The sequence below is a fragment of the Dendrobates tinctorius genome, unplaced genomic scaffold (assembly GCF_039654945.1).
Source record: "Dendrobates tinctorius isolate UK_male_01 unplaced genomic scaffold, ASM3965494v1 ptg000105l, whole genome shotgun sequence".
In the NCBI taxonomy this organism is placed as follows: domain Eukaryota; kingdom Metazoa; phylum Chordata; class Amphibia; order Anura; family Dendrobatidae; genus Dendrobates; species Dendrobates tinctorius.
The window spans coordinates 7912125-7940013 of NW_027361773.1; the positions used below are offsets into that span (position 1 = coordinate 7912125).

General features: G+C 46.8%; 1 protein-coding gene across 1 annotated transcript in view; it reads left to right on the forward strand.

Annotated features, from left to right (window-relative positions):
- The window catches only part of ITIH5 (inter-alpha-trypsin inhibitor heavy chain 5), a 190898-nt gene that overhangs the window by 17928 nt on the left and 145081 nt on the right, over window positions 1-27889 (forward strand). The window contains exons 2-5 of the mRNA XM_073589035.1: window positions 4202-4246; window positions 7041-7204; window positions 10932-11030; window positions 13827-14071. Of these exons, the coding sequence (XP_073445136.1) occupies window positions 4202-4246; window positions 7041-7204; window positions 10932-11030; window positions 13827-14071 (553 nt within the window). The remainder of the gene's footprint in view (window positions 1-4201; window positions 4247-7040; window positions 7205-10931; window positions 11031-13826; window positions 14072-27889) is intronic.

Consider the following 27889-nt stretch of genomic DNA (forward strand, 5'->3'; position numbering starts at 1 on the left):
GCCAGGACAGAGCCCAGTGGTACCCCACTTGAAACACTCTGCCAACTAGATGTGCAACCATTTATTACCACTCTTTCAGTACGATCACTGAGCCAGTTATGAAAAATTATTCAAGTGATTATCACCCCATTTGAAAGACTCTTCAAAACTGTATTAGTTCGGAATGCCCTACCCCATGAGATGATAAAGGAAGATCCATAGACAACATTTTACATAGATCTGATACTAAAGGGGTTACCTTTATTTTAGTTTGAATAATCATCCACCATGCCTCCTACCTCTGAGCAGTGACGGCTTCTGGTGTCACAGATTGGCTGCAGTGGTCACGTGCTGTCCTCATGTAAACTAAAATCGGGAGTGTGGTTGAATCACTGGGGGACTTTTAACTTTCATAAACTGACTGTGACGGACTCAGCTTCTGCTGAGCCCATTTTCCTTTTTAGAGTGGACCCTCTGGGCCGTGGCACTACCCACCTAGGGCGAGCTGACCTAGTGAGAACCCACCCCCTGTACAGGGAGTGTCAGGGGCAAGACCAAGGGGGTGAGCCACCACGATTGCTGGGACCAGACGGCCGGCTCAGGGGACACTATTGAGTGTCTGGCAACAGGACGAGCAAGAAGCAAGACAAGACAAGACGTAGGTGCAAGGTATCTTCATTAGGATAACTTCAGAATCACTTTCAGTGTAAAAACGTGAGAACAAGCAAAACGTGCAAAGTGCGTGCGTGGGCACGCCAAGGTCCATAGCATGGTACGTGCCAGGTGGCACGCCTAGGTACAGGTAAAGGCACAATGGCATCGGACTCCGGACCGCTGGCAACGATCGACATGATCAAGGCATCAGGCTGCGGACATCAGCTCCGGACATCATGCCGCAGTCATTCAGCTTACGATCTCTGGCAGCGATCGGCAGGTTCCGGGCATCCGGCAGGCAAACCAGGTTTCAGGCAAGGAGGCACGACAGATATCCAAGCATGGTGCGTGTTAGGGAACACGCCAAGGTCCAAGGCTAGGGGCGTGTGTAGGGGACACGCCAGGGTACACATAACGAGACAGGGTGCATGTGTAGAGACACGCCAAGGCACAAGGTAAAAGACAGAGTGTGTGTGTACAGACACGCCAAGGTCAGGGTTCCAGGACAGGGTTAGGGCCTGTGCGTGCAAGAGGGCACGACAGGGGACATGGCAAAGCCTGCGCGCACTTTTAAAGAAGCACGGGGAGGTATGCCATGGGCAGGCGATGCCTGCGTGTGCTATAAAGAGCACGTAGAGCACAGTGCAGAAACAGCGTGAGGTGCAAGGGAGCACAGAGAGCACAGCTGGGGCACTGGCTAGCTGATCGGGCTGCGGCACTGACAGACGGGCAAGACTCCAGCGAACCCGACTGAGGCATGGCAGGCGACACAGCTGTCACTGACCGACGAGCACGGCTGAGGCACAAGTAGGCGGGCACGGCTAGGGCGGGCACGGCTGAGGCACAAACAGGAGGCTAGGAAGGCCAGGCACATGCAAAGAGCACCCGAAGAAACAGAGCAAGGGAAGACAAGAGGAGAAACAAGGCAGGGCTTAAGCAGAGTACAGAACCAGGAACAGAAGCATAGGCAGAAACACGTAACAAGAACAGAGCAAGAACCGAGCTAGCAGCGGAGCGTAGGCTGAAGCCCAGAGCCGGGCCAAGAGAGAACCTTGGGACTAGCCTAGAAACGTGCAAGAGAGCATAATAGGAAAGAGTCTAGCAGCGGAGCGTAGGCCGAAGCCCAGAGCCGGGCCAAGGCAGAGCCTTGGGACTAGACATGGAAAAGACCACAAAAGGAAAGAAAGGAGGGATGGTGCGTGTGCCAGGGAGCACTACAGAGCACCATAGGAGAGAGAGCGAGGCAGAGCAAGCAAAGACTGAGACCATAGGGAGGAACAAGGCAGAGCAAGGCAAGGTACGAAACAAGGCATAGCGAAAACAGGCAAGGCAGAGAATAACAGAAGGACTACAAGTCCAAGCAGGACAAAGACGAACATGGCACAACGGACAAACATAAGACAAGGCACGGGACAAGAGACGGAGTACGAGCACGGAGCGTGTGCAGAGATGCACGACAGAGCAGAGTGCAAGGGCACAGAATAGAGGGAGCGCCCCACAGACCAAGCAGCCATGCAGGGACACAATACTCAGGCCTTGAGCATAGGAAGGGGCAGTCTAATATAGGGCATAGCACCTCCTCTTCCGGGTCAGGACCAGGGGAGAACTTCCTAGTTCAGATGCTCCAGGATCACAGAGCGCAGTCACATGATCAGGGTTTCAGACATGACGAGATGATCACAGAACCAGACAGTGCAGGATCTTAGGAAATGTCACATGATCAAGGTTTCAGACATGACGAGATGATTGCAGAACCATACAGTGCAGGATCCTAGGAAAGGTCACATGATCAGAGTTTCAGACATGACGAGATGATCGCAGAACTAGAGAGTGCAGGATCTTAGGAAACGCCACATGATCAAGGTTTCAGACATGACGAGATGATTGCAGAACCAGACAGTGCAGGATCCTAGGAAAGACACATGATCAGGGATACTAGACATGACGAGAAGATCACAGAAGGCAAAGCAGAAACGCAGGCATCTTGCAGCTCAGCAGACATGAGGTGAATGTGCACACTGCTCTAGGGAACAAGCAGGATAGCAGACATGAGATGCGCGTGCATACCGCTCCAGGGTCATGAGGCAAAACAGACATGGCGGACATAACGGACATGGCGAGCATGACACTGACTAAGCTAGAAAATGTTCAGATTTCTATGTGGGTTTGTGGGAAGAAGGGCCCCCGCCGAGTGTCTGGGCCGGAAGCAAGGGGACCGTCACCTAGGTTCCGGGGGAAACTGTTCCCGGGGGACAGAGTTCAGGGACGGACCGTTGAGATGGACAGATGGGCTGGGGGAGGAGCCAGTATAAAAGGGGCGGGGAACGCTAGTCACGGTGAGTCAGCAGACCGGGACAGAAGCAGCAGGAGACCATGGGAGCGACTGAGAGCCAAAGCGACTTACCAGAGCCAGGAGAGACGTTCACCTAGGACATCAGAGGGACGGCGCCCAGGCGACTGTCCAAGAGCCGCTGCCCCGCTTCAACCTGCGGCCGCTGCCGCCTCGCTCCAGCCCACGGCTGCGGCCTACCCACGGTTGCTCGCGGCCGTTGCCGCCTCGCTCCAGCCCGCGGCTGCGGCCTGTCTCCCACCACCCACAGCCGCCCTGCTCTCACCCGTAGCCACGGCAAGTCCAGTACCGTCGGCGGCCACCACTGTCCTGCACCGGTCCATGGCAAGGGCTGGGCCGTTGCTCGCCGCGGATTCCCCGTCGCAGCTGTTAGCTGCACAGGTGGCCTGCCAATCGCCACCCCGCATCGCTGCTGCTTGCCCCAGTCCGGGGGCTGTGGCCCATCCGTCCAAGGACTCCTCCGGGGCCTGTGGTGCCCTGATGTCACCGGAGCGTTGGGACGCTTGAAGACTACGTCAACTCTTCAGCGGCTGAGCCCAGCAGCTGCTACGCCGAAGAACCACCATCCAGAGCGCCGAGGGACGTCAGGACGGCTAAGTTGATTATATAGTTAAGGACCCATAGTCGGTCATACAGCGGCCCTATAGTGACCGGCTTTCACCGGACGTAGTCGTGTTCTAATCTGTTCGTGTTTGCTTGTATTGAGCCCCTGCGAGGGCAACTCTTGTTACCCTTTGGTTGGTCAGGCTACGACCGAGGACAGTTACCTCTAGGCCTATAAACGTTATTACTAAAAGCACTAAACCGTCTCGCGCCTCGTCACTGCGTCCTGTGTACCTGCTAGTACCACAGGTTCAATAAGGAATTGTACATTTCAGCTGGCCTGGTCTGAGAAAGGGTTGCATTTGATGAATGTGTGCCAATTTACATCCTAAATAACTAGTTTATATAAGCATTATGCCATGTTGTTTGTTTGAATGTAGCATCAAAATGTTAACAAAAATTTTTTCTCCAGTAGTTTGTTATGTGAGATAAGTCTAACTTTAATATCAGCAGTTCACATTTCAGGAATGCACTCGATTATGGGAAATTTCATTAAACGTTACTAACATCACGTTTCTCTGCTAAAGGATACAATAATCTGTGATTACACTCTAAATTACATTTTCCTTACTATTAGTCTATATTTTTTATAAACTTACGGTTTATTCACTTCAGGTCGGATCGCGCTTTCCAAGGCAAGTTTCATATGCATCAAGGAGGGTAAGTGTCATGAAACTTCCATCAAAGTTGCCCCAGCTTGAGGACTATTTTTTTATTTAAATTAAATACATGTTATTTGGGCTAAAAATCATTTTTGCACCTGGGTTTCATTAAAAATGTTGCTTCAGTTAGCTTTTACAATTTCCTTGGTTTCCGCACAATCCGCTTTTATTGTCTGTGGTGGGAGCTCATAAAAAAAGAGATAAAAGAGTTATAAACCCTAACATGTTAGATCATCAGAACAAGTTCACTGACGGATGCTCAGATTACTCATTCTGCAGCCAGCAATAGACAATGGAATACAGAGGCTATTTAAAACAAATAGTGAAAACAATTTTTAATAAAACCCAATTCTAAAACTGTTTTTAGCCCAAAAAACATGCATTTCAGTAGAAACAAAAAAATGGTCCAACTAAGTCTTCTTTTTAATCGCTTACATGTGAAGCCATATATAGTGCTTAGTTATCAATACCAACTACACATATAATTAGAATGGATCCGGATCAATATGAAAAGCAAATTGGATGATAAATTCCTTTCCATACATTTCGTCATTGACTTCAATGATAAAAATACACTATGTTTTTCTTTAATAGGTAGAAAACTATATTTGATTATGTTAGTATGCTTCTTAGACATGTGTTTTGGAGACGGGAGACAATCGACTCTCTTACCAGATCCCCGGCGCAGATTTTGACTAGCTGGGCTGGTGCAATGTCATCTATGCGACATACCTCAATGATTGTGCCAACCCTGGCTAATGTAAAGCTGTGCCGAGAATTCTGGAGGGTGAGGGATTTGCGCATTTCTCATCCAGCAGCCAGAGACAACTGATAGGGCCAATAGACTGGAGTCCCACAAATTCATCTGCTCATGTCTAGTAACTGCTAAAACAGATGTCAGGAGTGGTGACCGGTCTTTTTTTATTTCAATTAATGGAAAAGTAGCTTCCTTTTAGGGTGAGTGCACACAGTGCGGATTGAGCTGCGGATTTTTCTGCGTGGATTTGCAGGTAATACCACAGGTAAAGTGACCTGCGGGTTACCTGCGGATTTGCCAGCGGTTTTCCCCTACAGTTTGACACCTGGACAATGGAACAGGTGTTAAACTGCTGCGGAATTCGCAGAAAGAATTGACATGCTGCGGATTTAAAATCGCGGAAAAATTCGCAGCATGTGCACTGCGGTTTTGAAATCCCATTGATTTACATTGTACTGTACAATGCCAGCGGATCTACAGCGGATCTGCAGAGGCAAATCCGTTGCGGATCCGCAGCAAAATCCGCACCGTGTGCACATACCCTTAGAAGACTGAAGACAAAATGAAAACATTCCAGAGTTAGCAGAATATTACACAAGACAATACAATAAAATGATGATGAATTAATGAATGGCATCTGCAATGTATTACAGGGTCAATGAGTAATCTGCAGCCCATTATGTATATCACTGGTCAACAGCATTTTTGGTGCCAAAGATATTTCATCGAATTTAGGGTATTTTTGGGGTGCTGATTCTGAATATGTCATCAGTTTTGCCAGATTGGCTCAAGTTTTTGAGATTTTTGGTATCTTATTTATAGCACTTGTTGGTAAATGTGACGCATCATCTCATTAATTTCTTTGGATTAGTACTTGAACTGAGCAGTTCTCAATATAGTTTTGTGTTAATTAGTGTTCTAAAAGTTTGTTCATAGCTTGATTTTTGCACTAACTTTATGTTGTTGTCTGTTTTCCAGTGAAAAGCATGAACTCATCAAGAAGAAGTTGTCTTAACGATCCAGACTCATTCTGTTACATTTGTGGTGAATACACACTGCCAAAACATAGAAGAAACATAACAGACTTCGTAAAAAAAGTGTATTTTGCCTATTTTGGGGTTATGCTTGGGGACCAAGACAAGTTTTGGGCACCACACATAGTGTGCAAAGCATGTATCGAATTATTACGAAAATGGAGCAAAGGACAAAGAAAAAGCTTCAAATTTGGTGTTCCAATGGTGTGGAGAGAGCCAAAAAATCATCATGATGACTGTTATTTATGGTAAACACAGGTACAGGCACATCTTCACAATGAGGGACAGGCCTTCTTGCAGATTCCATGTTACTCCCATTTTCGTTTCTTATGCTTATTGAATCCTTGCACTTGCACTGCACAGAAATAACAGTCATCATGATGATTTTTTGGCTCTCTCCACACCATTGGAACACCAAATTTGAAGCTTTTTCTTTGTCCTTTGCTCCATTTTCGTAATCATTCGATACATGCTTTGCACACTATGTGTGGTGCCCAAAACTTGTCTTGGTCCCCAAGCATAACCCCAAAATAGGCAAAATACACTTTTTTTACGAAGTCTGTTATGTTTCTTCTATGTTTTGGCAGTGTATATTCACCACAAATGTAACAGAATGAGTCTGGATCGTTAAGACAACTTCTTCATGATGAGTTCATGCTTTTCACTGGAAAACAGACAACAACATAAAGTTAGTGCAAAAATCAAGCTATGAACAAACTTTTAGAACACTAATTAACACAAAACTATATTGAGAACTGCTCAGTTCAAGTACTAATCCAAAGAAATTAATGAGATGATGCGTCGCATTTACCAACAAGTGCTATAAATAAGATACCAAAAATCTCAAAAACTTGAGCCAATCTGGCAAAACTGATGACATATTCAGAATCAGCACCCCAAAAATACCCCAAATTCATTAAAATATTTTGGACACCAGAAAAAAAAATTTTTTTCGTTGACCTGTGTTATTAATGTGTCTATTAAATAATATTTATTTACAGGAAATCAGACCCTTGATTACTGACTTCAATGTGAAATCCACAATCATATCCCGCTATGCCTTCACGGCGGTGTCCTGCACCATGGTGAATAGGGCTGTAGAGGCAAAAGAAGTTGTGTTCCAGATGCAGATCCCAGCCGCAGCCTTTGTCTCCAACTTCACCATGTAAGAATACGTTCCATTGTACTAAGACAAAGTCTTGTATTACATGGGTAAAATATTCAGAGAACTAAGACCTAATTCAGACATGATTTTTCTTCTCGTACTGGCTGATTTTCATCAGTGTGCTGGATCAGATTAACATCAGGGTTTGGTCAGTGTCATTTTTTACCGTCAGTGATTTTCTCATATGCCCCCCTCCAAAAACAAGAAAATCGGTAGAGCTTCTCCTACTCATAACAGTGTTAAAAAGACATCACATGGATCATCACACCCGAATGGCATCCATGTCATTTTCATGATTTTCATACATCCATAGATTTGTATGATTTTGATCCGTTACTTGTATAAAAAAAGGACTTGTCTCCATAATTTCTTTGCGAATACACAGTCTGCAAATAAACATGAATGTGGATTTTGGCCTTAAGCATTTAAGGCTTCATTCAGGCGTCTGCTTCTATCCATGATTTTCACGAATAGAACACGTACCCATAATAGTCTATGGGCTGTTCACATACCTGCATTTTTTTTGCAGGCCAGGTGTCAGTGAAAAAATCATGGAGACGTCCATTATTTTTTAGTATTAGGTTAATTTTACACTTGCCGCTTTTTTTGCGGCCCGTTTTTGCAGGCTGTATCGTCGTAAAATGGCAGTCTTCCACAATAACGGGCCGCAAAACAGTTTGCGGATCGCTGTTTTTTTCCAGTACTATGTAAATAGTATTGGAAAAAAACACGGTGATCCGCAAAACCGGAAGTCGCGGTGCGCCGCAAAAATAAACTTCCTTTTGTTTTTGCGGCCTCATTGTTTTTCAATGGGGGCCATGTCCGTACACCATATAAAAGATCGAGCAAGCTCGATCTTTTATCATGGCCGCAAATACGGCCCTCACGGCCGTACAACACAGCACACGGCGCACTATTGAATTTTTGCGGGTTGATTTTCCCATAGGAATCTATTGGGGCCGCAAAATCGGCCCTCAAAAATACGGTAAGTGTAAATCCAGCCTTACATAGCAATACAAGGTCCAAAAGAATCACAGACAGCACACGGAGGGCTAACATACAAATGACAGAAAAAACTGCCGGCACATCTAGAACTAGTCTGAATAGGTGCATACCAAAAAACAGCTTACATATCAAATAAGGAAATGGTTGCACTCAATTGCATTAAGGCATATCAAATATGAAATATATGAAGTATGAATAGCATAATGGCTTTTGTAATCTAGAAAAAACATATGAGATACTTAGCACAAAATTTGGCCAAAAGATGTGAGCCCATTCACCAACGTCAAGGTGATCTCATTGAACGGGTCCCTATTCTAACTGCCTAGTGTGAACTAACCTCTGGCTAATAACATGATAAAGCCTGTATTTATAGGAAGATTGGAACCAAAATGTGATTGGATGGAATTAAATTCATATTTGATATGCCTTAATGCAATTGAGAGCCACCATTTCCTTATTTGATATGTAAGCTGCTTTTTGGTATGCACTTATTCAGACTAGTTCTAGATGTGCCGTCAGTTTTTTCTGTCATTTGTATGTTAGCTTTCCGACTGAGCACTCCGCCCTTCATCAGGCTGTGATTTTAATTCCATCCAATCACATTTTGGTTCCTATCTTCCTATAAATACAGGCTTTACCATGTTATTAGCCAGAGGTTAGTTCAATCTAGGCAGTTAGAATAGGGACCCGTTCAATGAGATCACCTTGACGTTGCTGAATGGGCTCACATCTTTTGGCCAAATTTTGTGCTAAGTATATCATATGTTTTTTCTAGATTACAAAAGCCATTATGCTATTCGTACTTCATAGATTTCATATTTGATATGCCTTAATGCAATTGAGTGCAACCATTTCCTTATTTGATAAGCACACGGAGGGCATCAGTTTGATGTCCGTGATTAACAATACAAAAGATGGGAGAAGCTTTGATATTTATTTATTTCTATGAGAAAATCACTGATTATAAAAACAGAGCCATGGACCAAACACCGATGACGCTTAAACCATTTTCTTTTTGCAAATGTGAAGAATTACAGACTCTGAATGAGGACTAATGCATACATATATTGTAATTTTCTGGGTAAATTAAAATATTTCGTTACATTATACAGCTATGCCTGGCAGTGTGTTAGTAGTAGTTTGATTAGGCATATAGTGTTGTTTAGGGTGTATGTTGCCGGAAGGTTATAAGGTTAAATAATGTTCCAATCACCTGATACTTGGTTTATTGCCCATACAGCAATACATGGACCTATGTAACTTAAATTATATTGATAATCTACTGGGCAAATTTGCTGTCCACTATAATTGTTTGGATAAAAGCATGTATATTCATCTGGCTATATGCATACGTACTGTATGTATATATGTTCTGTGGTTAATAAACTAATTTTAAAAAAAATATTGAAATATAAAAGTACAAGTGGATTACTCTGCAAACAAAAATATATTGCAAATTTAACTCAATATATTTTCCAAAAGATTGTATGTAGAAGGTAGCTGCTGCTTCTTCTCATTGCTCTCCATCTTATGGGAAGCATTTTACAATACTGTATATGTAAGGATAAGGACATGCTGCCCACGTTTCTGCCTGGAAGAGACAATTTCAATGTTGTGAATTGTTTTATGTGATGTAATGTGACATGTTGTGTAAAATGTAATAAGTGTTAATGATATGTAATATGAACTGTGTTGTGTACTGTGAATGGTGTAGTGCGTAGTTTGACTATAGGGACAGTTGGATATAATAATTGAGACTAGCCCACAGTGGGAGTGGCTAGTGCAAAAGACACAAACTGTTTCCTGCTAGAAGGTTATATAGGGCCTTGAGTGCTTAGTGAGTGGACGTGAAGGTCCAGGGGGAACAGTGCTGCATTCTGGGGTGAGACCAGAAGAGAAGACTGATAAGAAGGGATAGTGAGATCCTGAGCAATAGTGACAGAGAGACAACGCGACCTTCTGGAGATGGGTCCTAGGAGATAATGCCTAACCACGAGATACCGAGCTTATAATGCTGCAAGGTAGCGGGCCTAAACAGGACTGAGTAAGTGGGACTAATGAAGTATCTCAAGTGGGAGTTCCAGGGTGCCAGTAGTGGAAGGAGGACGTGGAACCGCAGAACAAGTAAAGGACACTTGCTGATCAGGACTGTAGTATTAAAACTGGGTTGTGGTGAAGTAGAGAGAAACAGCGGACATATAGATCCCTGGAGTATGCTACTAAGGAAAGAAACTGTGAAAAATGCTTCTAGTTGTAAAGGAAACATACGTAAGAATTTGTACACGCTATCCCTTGTATATAACCCTTGCCAGTAAAGAGTTTATTTTTGAATGGTGGTTTCCCTCACTAAATGGTGAAATATCTGGTCCTGTAAAACCTGCAACAATGGTTTCATGTGGCCGGCAGGGGCGTAATGCCCTCACAGCACAAGTCCACATACCTAGCCAGGACCTCCAATTTCATGTAACGTGCTGGGGCACCTCAGACGAGTGCCTTGCTCCCGGCTACCGACATGTGCCACAACTACACCTGTATATAATATATGCCCAGTGATAATAATACAAGAAGTAATAGGAACACATATTCATAATAAGTATGTAGAGGTTTTGCAATGTTACATGTTTTAAATGTTATTGTTTGTAATCACTACGTACATCGTCTTTTTCTCAGTTTATTCTTTTGTAAGTGACGTGTCTTGTGTGTTACTAATTGTCCATTGCAGGATTATTGGAGGCAGGACTTATCACAGTGAAGTCACATGGAGAAAAAAGACCGGAGAAAACAATATACAAGAGTATGATAAGATTATTGGTGATGGCGGGTAAGCAGGAATTTACTGTTACACCCATTAGCCTACTGTATACTTTATGTATTTAACCAAGAAAATATCTGCCATATATAAGTATATTTTGCATTTTATCAGCTGCTGTTTACTGTCATATGGCTTACAGCTTCTCCAATATCCAGAGCAGAACACCCAATGTACAATGCTTAGAAAACAAGTATCTGGGTTTTACCTATGAATGTGTACAGTCCCCTACATCTGCCCTTATTTCAATGCAATCTACAAAAGTAATAGAACTCTATGGAGATCAGTTTAAAACAGACTTGTCGGCATTATAACTTTAGTCAGTCACTACTTTAATTAATACATACTGGTTTTGGTGCAGTTTTTGCCAGTTTTTAGATAGGAGTGGAAAGAAAAAGGAAGAAAAAAATATGAAACAAAGTCACTTTTTTGTATACTGTTATGTTTGGCTAAAGAAAAACAAACAAAGAAACAAAAAAACAGCAAAAGTCTTTTCTGAAGTCTCCACGGATCTTCAGAGACTGTTTAGTACTCCATCTAAGAAACATTTGCTTGAAAATGCTTGCAAAGTGTAAGGTGTTAGTATGACTGAATATCCTAATACTCTTCATTGATGGAAGATAGAGAACATGTTCACACTTGGCAGGTTTTTGCCTGATAATTTTACATGAACTACCCTTAGAGGGTCGGTTCAAAATCGGCAATTGCAAGTCAATGGGTCTCTGCAAAAATGGGACTGCACTCGGATGACATCGGAGTAAGGTCCAATTTTCACACGCAGTCAGAATGGAGAAGGTGAAGACATTTTTTTCTTTTATTTCTCCACGTATAACAAAAATGGATGACACTTGAAAAACACTCTGATCAAACTCTTATCAGAATAATTGGTCAGTTTTTCTCATACATGGAAAAATCTGACGTGTGAATAAGCCCTAAGATTGGACACGTATAGCACTTGGAGCAACTGTATAATGCGCCCAAGGTGCATCTTCTGAAAAGATGCATCCTAAATGTTGCAGCAGTTATTCACTGCAAAAATATGGAAATTAGAAATTAAATGTTAATGGCTGCTCTGGTGTTCCAGATAGACCACTGAAGATCATGACATCGCCAGTTCTAATAGTGATATCAGCGTTTTTGATTAATCTATTCACTAACTAAGGCCGGGATCACACAAGCGAGAAACACGGCTGAGTCTCGCATGTTAATACTCAGCACTGCCACCGGCACTCGGGATCAGAGCGTGTGGAAGCATAGCAATACATGCAGCTGAACGCTCCGCTCCCGAGTGTTGGCGGCAGTGCCGGGTATTAACATGCGAGACTCGGCTGTGTTTCTCGCATGTGTGATCCCAGCCTAACACTGAGGCCTGTATAGCCTGGAAAAGCAATGACAAGAGTGGTGATAAACAGGTTCTAGTTTCTTCTCAGAGTCCCATCCAACTCTGACAGTTAGGTATCCCACCTGCTCTTGAGAGTTTTCAGGAGTGGGAGCCTTATTGCAACATCAGATAGCTGCCAGTCGGGAAGAATTTAATATAGGAATCAATATTATCTTTTTTATTAAATGGGTTTTCGAACAAAATTGGATTTTAATCAATAGATCTTGGAATAATAATAATGTCATGATTAGGACATGGTTAATGTCCTGTTCTCACAGGGTTAACTTTTGCCGGCCTCTCTTTGGATCTGAGAGGGGTATTTATACTCACTCCAGACTAGCATTCTCTGTCAGCTATACTGTTATTCTGGCTGTGTGTCTGACCGACCCCCCTGGTGTGCGTGTATTCTGCATTGCTTGTTTGATTCCCGTGTATGACCCGGTCTGTCCCCTCACTCTGTGCTCCGTCTCTCGTTTTGGTACTATTGTCTTCTCCGGTTCTGACCTCCTGGCTTGGCTATCGTTACTCCGTTACAGTTTGTCCCTATTGTACCGTCCATTGCCCGTTCTGGTTTTCTGATCTATTGCTATGTCCTGACTATTCGCTCTGTCTAACCCTTTGGTACTGTCCTGCTATCTCGTGCTTTGACCCGGCTTGATCTGGTTTCTGTCTGTCTATGCCCCTTGGTAACATTGTCCTGTAGTTACCTTTCTAGGAGTTTCCCTGCAGCTCCTAGCCACGCCCCCAGCAGTCACGTGCTTCAGGTCCTGGAGCATGCATCATCACCGCTGCTGCCCGCTCCACAGGTATCTTTGAGCACTGTTTTTGTACTCAGGACACGCGTACTGGCTCAGTGAGCAAGTGCAGTGCGGTGTTCCTGACAAATAATTTCCACAATTGGATGTGTTAATAAAATGTTCCTGTGGTGAGCTAATCTTATAAATGTGCCCCTGCTGTATACTTTGTAATGGCTGTGTCTGACCGTGCAGGAACATGGCCTGATCACACCACAGCTCCTGGGCAGGGGATGGGGGGAGTTAAAAAACTATACAGACATTACAGTAGGGTTTCACAGGAGATTCTTTCTTTGAAGAAAATATTGTTTAAAAACAGGCAGGGAAATGTTTTACCTCACAAAAAGAATCAGCTGGGATCCCATGCTATCCTGCGTGTATACTCTTTTGTGTCCTCCCTGCCCAGGAGCTGTGGTATGATCAGACACAGCCATTACACAGTACACAGCACAGGCACATTTATAAGATTATCTCAGCACAGGAACATTTAATTTAATTATATCCGAATGTGGAAATTATTATTATTCTAAGATCTATTAATTAAAATTAACTTTTGTTTGTTTAAAATAGATGTTTAGTTTTAAGGTGAATTTATATATTTTTCTCAAGTTTTCTCATGTGAATTTCTTCCAGGGAAAATGGAATGGAAACTTTTAATGCATCTGCAACAATCCCTGGGCGTAATAAAGCAGTTTTTCTTCTGAAGTATGAGGAGCTTTTGCAAAGACGTCTGGGAGTGTATGAACATGCAATTAGTGTCCGTCCAATGCAACTAGTAGGCAGCCTTTCTGTGGAGGTCAATATTCTAGAAACATCTGGTATTACCTTCCTAGAGGTTCCTCCTCTTCAGAACAACAAGCAGAAGAGTAAAGATGTGGGTAAGCATTGCTTTACGCATGAAGCAGGTGGACAAAAATGGTGCAAGTGACTTGTGCTTTATTTATGACTTAAAAACACATGCATCGAAGGCATGTGGTGTATGATGGTTGCAGCAAATTTATTATAAAGAGCACGCTTGCTATTACCTAAGTCTCTTCTCACCCAACCTCACAATGAAACACTACACAGCAGATACTTATCGGTAAAAGACATAGTTGGTAGTCAGCATTATTAGAAATTCCATTTTAACACACAGTAGACCAATCATGACACCACTCTCTATGAGCATATTCATGCTTATCTCTGGCACCCACGCCGCTTGGTAGACTAAGCCTACCTTTGATCAGTTGATTCCTTGTGGAACCAATGATTCTGGCTAATTTTTGTGGCTGTTTGGGTCAGAACCTTGGTTAGGAACTTGCCGTACATCCTCCTCAATTAGCAAGTTCACACTTTCTATGGCCAACCAAACCGATGTGACCTCATGTGGTATCATGAACCAGCCTGACAGTAGTTGAAAATGATAGTTTACATGATGGGAGTAAAGATGTGTATGTCTCTTCACCATGATTATATACCTGTCCCAACCTTCTAAACAACTTCTCCTGACCACCTAATCAATTGTCACTATTTTATGGCTGGCAACTGCCCTTTTTAGGTGAGGCTCTTATCAAATTATCAATACCTTCCGGAACTGTATTTGCCTGCCAAACCAGAGTCTGCTAATGGACTTCATAATAATCCTTTTGGTGCCTACCTAGTTTGTTGTGCATTACAACAAAAATATGTACAGTAGTAGATGATATTTTGATCAGTTTGGCTCAATTTATTTCCACATTTTTGTTATCTTGTTATCTTGTTATGGAAAGGATTTTGGAAAGGGTGTTTTTTTTCACGGCTAAGCCACCATAGCGGTAGACTAACATTTTTAATACTTTCTTTGGAAAAGTAACAGTTCCCTCTGCAGTGGAAAATTTGAGGCGTATATGCATCATGGGAAAATATTATTACAGTTTCAATACAGTTCAGACACTTTATCTAATGCAATAGTCATTATTCGTCTATGATATAGATATACCACGTATGGAGATTTACATCATCTAGTGATATCAACACTGAGCACAAGAACCATCATGCCAGGAAATACTGCATGTTATGAACATAAATGTGATTATCTGGAAAATAAAACACTAGCTCATTTCCTATGTTCACACCTTCCTGATTTCCTGAGGACAATGATATGGAGAACACCTGGATGGGAATAATAGTCATTAAACAAGTTATGTTACTATGGTAACGATCCCCATAACACCTTATAAATAATGAGCAGGTGGGAAAATAATCATTTATTGCTATATGTAGCATTTACAAATGTAATACAGTCCACACACCCTGTACAGGTATATTTACATGGAGGAAATGTCATGCACACAGATAATCATTCACAGGTTTCCATAATACAGTATGTAGCTACATACAAAACCAATACCATGGAAGAAAGAAGAGTAATCACTTTATAATGCTTTCCTCCTATTAGAATTGGGCAGACATGTTAATGGTGCATGAAACAGACTTGTGCATCTCAAAATCAATTTCATGCACGATAATAGAGCTGAGCAAGGACCCTCCAATGGGAGGCATCAGTAGACCGTGACTGCTGGAAAGGAGCATTACAAACTGCCTCCTACCTGTTGGCATCCATGGCTACTCTTTTTATTTGCAGTCCTGGCATGACATCATCATTGTGGTGTGGGGAGGAGGACTCCCGTAAAGTGTCTGGACCGGAACCAAGGGGATCACCATCTGGGTTCCTGAAGAAATGGTACCAGGGGGCCAACGAGGGAAAGCGGGCGACTAGAGGTAACAGGGCAGCAGGGGGTGGGGCTAGGGAAAAATGAGCAGGGAGCGCGCTGAGAGTTCAGTTGGCAGAGAGGCTGACAGGAGAAGAGAGACTGTGGAAGGTAGAGAGAGCGGGCTTGTCAGGCATTGATCAGCGGGGAGATCGTCAGTGGTCTGTGGAGGGTAAGCGGCGAACTGCCCAACAAGAGGCTTGTGCTTCACCTCAACCCTGGGCCACTCTCCGTCCATGGTCGGCCGCAGCCGTTACCGCTGTCCCTCGCTCTGGTGTGGCTGGTCCGCGACCCCTAGCCGCCGCTGTCACGACACACGAGCCTGCTGCGGTGACCTGGACACTGCCTCCCTGCCTCAGCCCATGGCTGCGGCCCCTTCATCACCAGCCACAGCGGGCGCCATCTCGCAACAGTCGGCAGTTGAGGCCTACTCCCCACCTACAGAGGGACCCTTAGCATAGGCCTGCTAACGGTCACTATTGCAAACTGCGTCACAACCCCGCTTTGAGAGAGAAGCCTGACAAGACTTTCTGAAAGGCCAACCCCGCCGTGTTGACAGGGGGTTATCTCTACAAAGGATCACTCCAGGGCCTGTTGTACCCCGACAGCCAAGATCCTTCAGGGCCTGTTGTGCCCCCAGCTTCTGGATTACTCCAGGGCCTGTTGTGCCCCGACAGCCAAGATCCTTCAGGGCCTATTGTGCCCCCAGTTTTTGGGTTACCCCAGGGCCTGTTGTGCCCCGACGGCCAAGATCCTTCAGGGCCTGTTGTGCCCCTAGCTTCAGGATTACTACTGGGCCTGTTGTTCCCCAACAGCACAGATCCTTCAGGGCTTGTTGTGCCCCAACTTCTTTTGGATACTGAGATGCCTAAGATCACTGCCATCCTTTAGTAGCTGTGCCTAGCGGTTGCGACGTCAAAGCAGACGCATCAGTGACGTCAAAACAGCCACAACAGAGACCTAGAAGCAGACCCGCCAGGGACAACGAAGGACGACCGGAAGGATAAGTTGACTTTAGGAAATAAGTACTCCTAGTTGGCCGTACGTGGCCTATATTAGCCGGCCCTGCCAGGTTAGTTGTAGTCTCGATAAGAAAAGTATTGTTATTGTTGTTGAGGCCCTGCGTGGACAAATAAGTGTTACCCCTTTTTGGTTGCTCAGCATGGCCTTAGCGGCTCCAGTTCATAAACGTTGCTTTCCAAAATCATACTCAGTCTCGTGTCTCGTCACTGCATCCTAAGAACCTGTTGGTACCTACATTTGGTGTAGTCGGCAGGATGCAGTCTCTGAGCACGGACAATGGTGCCCCCAAGCAGGACGGAGTTGTGAACTCTACCAATAATGAGGGTCCTCGTTCCGCATTTCATTGGGGGCTATGCTGAACAACCTGCCTAGATTTTCTGGCTCCAATACTATGCTATGGAGCTGGACAGAACGGATGCGGGGACTCTTTCGGATGCACCCAATGACTCCTGACCTGGAAGCCAAAGTAGCTCTCATGGCATTAGATGGGGAGCCACGGAGGTCAGTGATGTTGAGACCCCCAGGACACCTCAACACCTTTGATAAAGTTTTACAGATAGTAGAACAGACCCATGGGGACCCAATTAATGTGGGAGAATTAAGGACCCGATTGTTCAGTCGAATGCAGGGAGAGGGCGAGACGCTCACTCGGTATATGAATGTCCTCCAAGAATTGCATACTGCTATTGAAAGGAAGGACGGAGTAGAGGTTGGTCCTATTGACATTACCCTACGTGATCTGCTGGTGACTGGACTGCGAGATCCATTAATAAAACAGGCATTACGGGAGCAGATCAGAATGAATCCCCGTATAGACTTTTCAGAGGTGGGAAGTCAAGCACGGGCTCGAGAGCAAGAGCAGGGGATGGCGGTCCCCGTGGGGAAGGTCCGGGGTGTGGAGGCTTCCGTGAATGCAGTCGAGGAGCCTCAGTGGGTGGAAGAGATGAAACAAGAGTTGAAGAACATTAAGGGCGAGTTGGTCAAAGTGAAGGGAAGGACTGAGACCGGGACTGGACGACCTAGTTTCCACCCTGGTCCCTGGGGGTCACGCTCCCTGCGGGGCGGTCGGCCTGCACAGGCCCGGTGTTATGAGTGCGGAGAACCTGGCCACTTCGCCCAAGAGTGTCCGCAGCGTGGGAAATACCCACCCCTGCGGCCATTAAACTCGAGGGCTCCGGGCAGGGGGGACGCCGCTCGGAGCCGAAAACCACAACTAGGGGTGGTGGAAGTCCCGAAGGTTTGGTCGCAAAATGTCCGGTGGTCTGGGCAGAAGTGGAGGGTCGGGCCATCCGGTGTCTGGTGGACACGGGGTCACAAGTAACCACTATGCCCGCAACTTATTTTCGACAAAATTTCACAGAGGCAACAAGACCTCAGTGGGGGCCCATGGTCAGACTAATAGCCGCCAATCAACTACCGGTCCCGGTTGCCGGGGTGGTGTGGGTGCAGGTGACGTTGTGCAGTAAATCCCTTGGTCGCAGAGGGGTGGTACTGACCTATGGAGAAACTGATAAGCAGCATCCAGTCACCCTAGGCATGAACATATTACGGGAGTTCGGCAACCTACTTCTCAATGATCCTACGCAGATGATTCTGAAGCAGTGGGGTTCTCGCATGGCCCAGGGACAGGTATTCCAGCAGTTGGTGCGGGAGGCATGGGTACATCAGGACTGCCGGGAAGGTGAGGCTCTAGGCAAGGTCATCGCCCCCGCGGCCCCCCTGCTTGTGCTACCTCCTGGGCAGACTGTGGTGGCCCTGCCAATTCGAGCCTCGATACCCTTGGAGGGCGTGGAAATGCAGGTGGAGCCGTGCCAGTCAGAGCGCTTACCTCCTGGCATACTAGTGGCCCGTTCTCTGGCTACTGTGCAAAAAGGGACCGTCCTGGTGCGCTGCGTTAACCTTGAAGATTGAGGCATTGTTTTGAAAGCGTGGACCGAACTGGCCAAGCTAGTAAGGCCTTTAGAGGAAGTGTTGCTGGCCCCTGCGGTTCAATTGAGAGTACAATCCGAGGATCCTTGGGAAGTAACGATCCGAACTCTACAGGCCACCGAAGTCTCGACCCAGGAGAAGGGTCGAAATGTCCTGGAGCAGATGCGGGCCGAGCTCTCCGGGTTAACCTCAACCCAGCTCTCACAGATAAAAACATTGCTCAGACAGTATCATGAAGTATTTGCCAGTCATGAGGAAGATTTTGGGTGTACCACCGCCATCACTCATGAAATTCCCATGGCAGAAGCGGCTCCCATCCGGGAACAATATCGACAGATTCCCCCACAACTCTACCAAGAGGTGAAAACTTTGCTGGCCCAGATGTTGCAAAAAGGGGTGATACAGGAAAGCCAAAGCCCCTGGGCGGCCCCGATCGTGCTGGTCCAGAAAAAAGATACTCCACACAGAATCGTAATGTACCATCGGAAGCTGAATGCTTGCACGATAAAAGACTCATACCAACTGCCCTGCATAGAAGAATCCTTGTCCGCTTTGGGGAAGGCGACATATTTTTCAACTCTGGACTTGGCCAGTGGGTACTGGCAAGTGCCCATGTCAGAAGAAGATAGGGCCAAGACGACATTCATACTGCTATGGGACTATTTGAGTTCAATCGAATGCCATTTGGACTGACCAATGCCCCAGGGACCTTTCAGCGGTTGATGGAGCGGTGTCTGGGAGATCTCAATTTTGAGGCCACGTTGATCTACCTTGACGATATCATCGTCTATGCTGCCACATTCGAGGACCACCTAAAGCGGTTGGGGCAGGTACTCGGACGGTTGCAAAAAGTACGGGTTGAAGATAAAAGCCCAGAAATGCCACCTATTTTGCTCCCAGATCGAGTATCTGGGTCATGTTGTCTCGGCAGAGGGTGTGAGGCCATCTCAGGAGAAGGTTGCTGTGATCCAGGGATGGCCTACCCCCGAGACGGTAAAAGACGAGCAGGCTTTTCTGGGGTTGACCGGATATTACCGTCGTTTCGTAAAGAATTTTGCATGTCGAGCTCGTGCCCTGCACGACCTGCTAAAGGGGGCTCCCGCTGGGGCAAATGGATGAAGAATCCAGTGGCAACAACCTCAGGAAGAAGCCTTCCGAGACCTCAAGGCTGCGCTCTCGGATGCCCCGGTGTTGGCTTATGCGGATTTCTCACAACTAGTGTTGAGCGATACCCAAAAATATCGCATCGGATGGTATCGCCCGATACGAAAAAAATATCGAGTATCGCCGATTCCGATACCGGAAGTCCCATTCAAGTCAATGGGACTTCCGGTATCGGAATTAAAAAAAGCCCTTTATTTCCTTGTTGGCTAATTCTACATAATTGAAAACAAATAAGAATCATGTAGAATGTATTGTGGGAGGTGGAGGAGACATTAAAGGCATAGTGGTTTATTCAAATCACATGGCATAGCATTAATTCCAATTTTTTTTTCAAGACGTTCGGAGTTAAAAAGATATTGACTATGTTAACTTTTTTATATTTTGTCAGATATGTATGTTTCACAACTTCCATGCTCTTCACCTTCTTTTGTACTTCTCCCACACTTTCTCCTTCATAATCCACAGCAGTAGCATTTTTTTCATCAACTTTTTCTTCACCTTATTCATCTTCTTCTTCACCTTCTTCCCATTAATTTTTTTTTTCCATTCTTCATATTCTTCTTATTCAGCTATTATTAATTTTCATATGCTATTTCTTCATCTTCTTCCTAGTCTTCTTTTTCTTCATTTTCTTATGGTGACAGGCATTCCTGTAGTACATATCTATAAAAGTTATAAGATTATACCTTACGTTCTGCCTGTCACAAAAGATTTACAACAGGATTTGTCCGCGTTCAGTTTGGCCTGCAGCAGCAGGCATTTTCCAGGGGCACCACGAGGAGGAACGGACTCGCCCCCATTTACTGCTTAGTCGTCTTCTGCTTATAATTTTGATTTCTTCTATGCTGATTTTTAGTCTTATGCTTAATGTTCTTCTGCTTTCTGTTCTTCTGCTTTTGCTTCTTCTGCTTCTTGTTCTTCTGTCTTTTGTTCTGTATCTTGGTGGTTGTCTTCATGTTCTTTGTCCTCTTGGTCATATTATTTAGGGTCATATTTCTGGTCTTCTTTGGTGTGGTCTTCAGGGTCGTCGTCATCAGGGTCATCGTCATGGAGATCAATAAGGATTACCAAAGACAATTTCAAAAAGCTTGATCTTGGAAATGTAGCAGAAGGTACAAGAAGGCTGAGAAACTGGCGAGAACCAGCTGACAGTACTGGAACCCCTAGTGGCAGCAGAAGGAACAATAGCCAATGGCACTACCGAGGACCAACTGACGGTGCTGGACCACGGTTACTAAGCAGAAGGTACCTGTGCTAAAAATCACTACCAAGGACCAGCTGACGGTGCTGGACCTCGGATACCGAGATGGAGGCACCTAGGCCAAAGGCTCTGGCGAGAACAAGCTGACAGTGCTGGAACCCGGGTGGGTAGCAGAAGGTACCCATCCAAAGCAAAGTAGCCAGGCCGCAAGCTGGCCGCAGTTACCGAAACCCACAGTCCTACAGGGGGTCCATGTCCGATTGGCACTACGGATCCTGCCTTCAGTGCCAGTTCCCGCAGCCCACATAGGAGTCACCTAAACTGCAGGCACCGTAGAGTCGGCTAACCCGGCCGCAAGACGACAGGACAACGGATTGTTGGCATAGTGACCTTGACACTACCTGGAAACAGCTGGCATGCTGGAACCAGGCTGGGCAACAGGGAGTACCCGTGCCAAAGACACTGCCGAGAACCAGCTGACGGTGCTGAAACCCAGATGGGTAGCAAAAGCTACAAGAGCCAATGGCACTACCGAGGACCAGCTGACGGTGCTGGACCACGGTTACTAGGCAGGAGGTACCTGTGCTAGAAAGCACTACCAAGGACCAGCTGACGGTGCTGGACCTTCGGATACCGAGATGGAGGCACCTAGGCCAAAGGCTCTGGCGAGAACCAGCTGTCAGTGCTGGAACCCAGGTGGGTAGCAGAAGGTACCCATCCAAAGCAAAGTAGCCAGGTCGCAAGCCGGCCGCAGTTACCGAAACCCACAGTCCTACAGGGGGTCCATGTCCGATTGGCACTACGGATCCAGCCTTCAGTGCCAGTTCCCGCAGCCCACATAGGAGTCACCTAAACTGCAGGCACCGTAGAGTTGGCTAACCCGGCCGCAAGACGACAGGACAACGGATTGTTGGCATAGTGACCTTGACACTACCTGGAAACAGCTGGCGTGCTGGAACCAGGCTGGGCAACAGAGAGTACCCGTGCCAAAGACACTGCCGAGCACCAACTGGCGTTGTTGGAGCCCAGGGACAATCATCGTGTAGGTCGAGGCCTACTTGGTGGTAGTTTTAGATTGTTTGTAGGCTACAACAGACTGTCAACGTGCTCCAATTAGGCATCTGTCTCCACTCTGTTTCCAGGATTTCACGTGACCACCAACACCGCCAGTTTATGCGTACAGTAGCCGTCTGCCCAATCCACACGTGTTCCTGTGTTACTGGGGTTCTGTAATGTCAGCAGATCCCCTGATGTGTGTCTGCCAATGTCTCCTGCTCTGTCCACATTCCCACCACTTGCAGTGGGAAGGTGGACAGCGCAGGAGACAGTGCCGGACACACATTGGGGGATCAGCTCACGTTACAGAACACCAGGAACACAGGAACAAGTGTGGAATGCGTGGACGGCAACTGTGAGCAGGAACTGGCGGTGTTGGAGGTCAGGGGAAATACTAGAGACAGAGTGGAGACAGAGGCGAAATCAGAGAATGTTTAAATCTGAAGTAGTTACAATTTGGAGGCAGCAGCAGTTTGCCCTCCACACAGCAGGGGATCAGCTGACGTTACCGAACCCCACTTTCACATGAACGAGTGTTTTTTTTTCTGTGCGGACAGCACTTCCGAGCACCAACTGGCGTTGTTGGAGCCCAGGGACAATCATGGTGTAGGCCGAGGCCTACTAGGAGCCAGGTGTAAATCGGAGGTATTTTGACTTCGGAGGGAGCAGGACACTTTGCCCTCCACACAGCAGGGGATCAGCTGACGTTACCGACCCCCACTTTCACATGAACGAGTGTTTTTTTTCTGTGCGGACAGCACTTCTGAGCACCAACTGGCGTTGTTGGAGCCCAGGGACAATCATGGTGTAGGCCGAGGCCTACTAGTAGCCAGGTGTAAATCCCAGGTATTTTGACTTTGGAGGGAGCAGGACACTTTGCCCTCCACACAGCAGGGGATCAGCTGATGTTACCGACCCCCAATTTCACAAGAACGAGTGTTTTTTTTCTGTGCGGACAGCACTTCCGAGCACCAACTAGCGTTGTTGGAGCCCAGGGACAATCATGGTGTAGGCCGAGGCCTACTAGGAGCCAGGTGTAAATCGGAGGTATTTTGACTTTGGAGGGAGCAGGACACTTTGCCCTCCACACAGCAGGGGATCAGCTGACGTTACCGAACCCCACTTTCACATGAACAAGTGTTTTTTTCTGTGTGGACAGCACTTCCGAGCACCAACTGGCGTTGTTGGAGCCCAGGGACAATCATGGTGTAGGCCGAGGCCTACTTGGTGGCAGTTTTAGATTGTTTGTAGGCTACAACTGACTGTCAACGTGCTCCAATTAGGCATCTGTCTCCACTCTGTTTCCAGGATTTCACGTGACCACCAACACCGCCAGTTTATGCGTACAGTAGCCGTCTGCCCAATCCACACGTGTTCCTGTGTTACTGGGGTTCTGTAATGTCAGCAGATCCCCTGATGTGTGTCTGCCAATGTCTCCTGCTCTGTCCACTTTCCCACCACTTGCAGTGGGAAGGTGGACAGCGCAGGAGACAGTGCCAGACACACATTGGGGGATCAGCTCACGTTACAGAACACAGGAACAAGTGTGGAATGCGTGGACGGCAACTGTGAGCAGGAACTGGCGGTGTTGGAGGTCAGGGGAAATACTAGAGACAGAGGCCAAATCAGAGAATGTTTAAATCTGAAGTAGTTACAATTTGGAGGCAGCAGCAGTTTGTCCTCCACACAGCAGGGGATCAGCTGACGTTACTTACCCCCACTTTCACATGAACGAGTTTTTTTTTTTTTTCTGTGTGGACAGCACTTTCGAGCACCAACTGGCGTTGTTGGAGCCCAGGGGCAATCATGGTGTAGGCTGAGGCCTACTAGGAGCCAGGTGTAAATCGGAGGTATTTTGACTTTGGAGGGAGCAGGACACTTTGCCCTCCACACAGCAGGGGATCAGCTGACGTTACCGAACCTCACTTTCACATGAACAAGTGTTTTTTTCTGTGTGGACAGCACTTCCGAGCACCAACTGGCGTTGTTGGAGCCCAGGGACAATCATGGTGTAGGCCGAGGCCTACTTGGTGGCAATTTTAGTTTGTTTGTAGGCTACAACAGACTGTCATCGTGCTCCAGTTAGGCATCTGTCTCCACTCTGTTTCCAGGATTTCACGTGACCACCAACACCGCCAGTTTATGCGTACAGTAGCCGTCTGCCTGTAATGTCAGCAGATCCCCTGATGTGTGTCTGCCAATGTCTCCTGCTCTGTCCACATTCCCACCACATGCAGTGCCGGACACACATTGGAGGATCAGCTCACGTAACAGAACACCAGGAACACAGGAGCAAGTGTGGAATGAGTGGACGGCAACTGTGAGCAGGAACTGGCGGTGTTGGAGGTCAGGGGAAATACTAGAGACAGAGTGGAGACAGAGGCCAAATCAGAGAATGTTTAAATCAGAAGTAGTTACAATTTGGAGGCAGCAGCAGTTTGCCCTCCACACAGCAGGGGATCAGCTGACGTTACTGACCCCCACTTTCACATGAACGAGTGTTTTTTTTCTGTGTGGACAGCACTTCCGAGCAACAACTGACGATGTTGGAGCCCAGGGATAGTCATTTTGTAGGCTGAGGCCTACTTGGAGGCAGTTTAAGATAAGACGTTGTTTGAATTGGGAGGCAGCAGGAGAGTTTGCCATACACACAGCAGGGGATCAGCTGACGTTACCGAACCCCACTTACACATGAGCGAGTGTTTTGTCTGTGCGTACAGCACTTCTGAGCACCAACTGGCGGTGTCGGAGCCCAGGGAAAATCCGGTAGTAGGCTGAGGCCTACTTGGTGGCAGTTTTAGATTGTTTCTAGACTACCACTAACTGTCAACGTAGTCCAGTTAGGCCTCTGTCTTCACTCTGTTTCGAGTATTTCCTCTGGCTTCCAACCATGCCAGTTGCTGCTCTGAAATGCCGTCTGCACAACCCACACTTGTTCCTGTGTTACTAGGGTTCTGTAACAGCAGCTTCTCCCTAGAGGTGAGTCAGGCAATGTTTCCTGCTCTGTCCACTTTTCCACTACAAGTAGTGGGAATGTAGACAAAGCAGGAGACATTGCCGGACTCACCTCTGGAGATGAGCAGATGTTACAGGACCCAGGTAACACAGGAACAAGTGTTGATTGTGCAGACGGCACTTGAGAGCAGAAACAGGCGGTGTTGTAGGCCGGAGGAAATACTCAAAACAGAGTGGAGACAGAGGGCAAATCAGAGAACATATTAAATCAGAGGTAGTCAGAAGATGTAGGCAGCAGGAGAGTTTGCCGTACACACAGCAGGGGATCAGCTGACGTTACGGAACCCCACTTACACATGAGCGAGTGTTTTGTCTGTGCGTACAGCACTTCTGAGCACCAACTGGCGGTGTCGGAGCCCAGGGAAAATCAGGTAGTAGGCCGAGGCCTACTTGGAGCCAGGTGTAAATCTGAGGTACTTTGAGTTTGGAGGGAGCAGGACACTTTGCCATACGCACAGCAGGGGATCAGCTGACGTTACCAAACCCCACTTACACATGAGCGAGTGTTTTGTCTGTGTGGACAGCACTTCTGAGCAACAACGGGCATTGCTGTAGCCCAGGAAATAAAGTTCAGGTCATAGAAACATGAACACAACAGGAGACCTGGATCCTGTTGCCAGGCAATTATTTATTCTGGAAGAGGACTGGCAAATTAAGGTGAGATCCAGGCCTTGTTCATTTTCACAAAAGTAAGCCGGTCAACATTATCGGCTGATAGTCGCGTGCGACGGTCTGTTACCACACCACCTGCAGCACTAAAGACATATTCCGATAATACACTGGCAGCAGGGCAAGCCAGCACCTCCAATGCATACTGGCTAAGCTCTGGCCATGTATCCAGCTTAGAGACCCAAAACTTGAATGGGGAAGAGCCGTCTGGGAGTACACTAACAGAGCAAGACAAGTAGTCTGTCACCATCTGACGGAAACGTTGCCTCCTGCTGACTGGAGCTGTCTGTGATGGTGTAGCCGTTTGTGGCGGTCCCACAAAACTTTTCCACATTTGGGCCATACTGGCCTTGCCTTGTCCTGCGGCACTGCCTCTGCTACCTCTATGTGCAGAGCTTCCTCCACTGCCTCTACCGACATGGCTGCTTTGAAAAGCACTACCAGCAACACTTGCGGGGGGAATGGAGAACATGATGGCCTGCACAAGTGTTTCTTGGTACTCCCGCATTTTACGCTCCCGGTTCAACTGTGGTATGAGGCTTTGTAAGTTGTCCCGGTAGCGAGGATCTAGGAGGGTGTACACCCAATAATCAGCCGTGTGGAGAATGTTGGCGATGCGGCGGTCATTTAACAAGCACTGCAGCATGAAATCAACCATGTGCTGCAGACTGCCAACTGGACCGGAAACGCTGTCCCCAGCTTGAGGCAGCATCTCAGCCTGCTCAGCATCACCCCACCCTCGCTGTACACACTGACTACTAGAGCCTTGTGTACCTCCCTCCTCTAGAGAGATGTGTTCCTCCTCCTCCATTGACTCCTCGTCATCCTCCTCACTAAGTGTCCCCTGCCTGGGCCTTTGTGTGGAAGCACGTTGCGCAGACTTGCCAGAAGCAGATGGCATTTCTGACTCCTCATCCTCGACCTCTTCAAAAACCTCCTCACTTAGTGCTTCTAAGGTTTTTTGAAGCAGACAGATAAGGGGGACAGTCATGCTGACTAGTGCATCATCTGCACTGGCCATCCGCGTGGAGTCATCGAAGGCACGCAAAACTTGGCAGATGTCCCTCATAGTGGCCCACTCAGTGGTGGTGAAGTGTGTCCGGCGCACAGTGCGACTTGTTTGCACCTGATGCAGCTGGTACTCCATTACTGCTGCCTGCTGCTCACACAACCGCTCCAACATATGTAACGTTGAATTCCACCTGGTGGGGAGGTCACATATGATGCGATGTTCTGGCAGGCGGAATCGGCGTTGCAAGATGCAATGCGCGATCTTGCCATGCTGGAACACCGCAAGTGAGCACACTCTAGGCGAACCTTGTGCAGCAGTGCATCAAGATCCGGATAGTCCCTCAGAAAGCTCTGCACGACCAAATTGAGCACGTGTGCCAGACATGGTATGTGAGTGAGGTTGCCTAGGCCCAGAGCTGCCACTAGATTTCGACCATTGTCACTCACTACCAAACCTGGCTGGAGATTCGCTGGCACAAACCACACATCGCTCTCCTGCTTGATGGCATTCCAGAGCTCCTGTGCTGTGTGGCTCCGATTCCCCAAAGAAATTAATTTAAGGATGGCCTGTTGACGTTTGGCCACACCTGTGCTCATATCTGGCCTAACAGGCTCATGCAGTGCTGATTCTGAGGAACTACAGTAGGAGGAGGACTCAATATGTACAGACTGCATTCCTGCAATCCTTGGAGTTGGCAGAATACGTACGGAGCCACTCTCCAGATCTGTACCCGGCTCCACAACATTGACCCAATGGGCAGTGAGGGAAAGGTATCGTCCCTGTCCATGGCTACTGGTCCACGCATCGGTGGTCAGGTGGACCTTGCTACTGACGGCGTTTAGTAGCGCATTTTTAATTTTTCCCTCCACATGCTTTTGCAGGGCAGGGACGGCTTGCC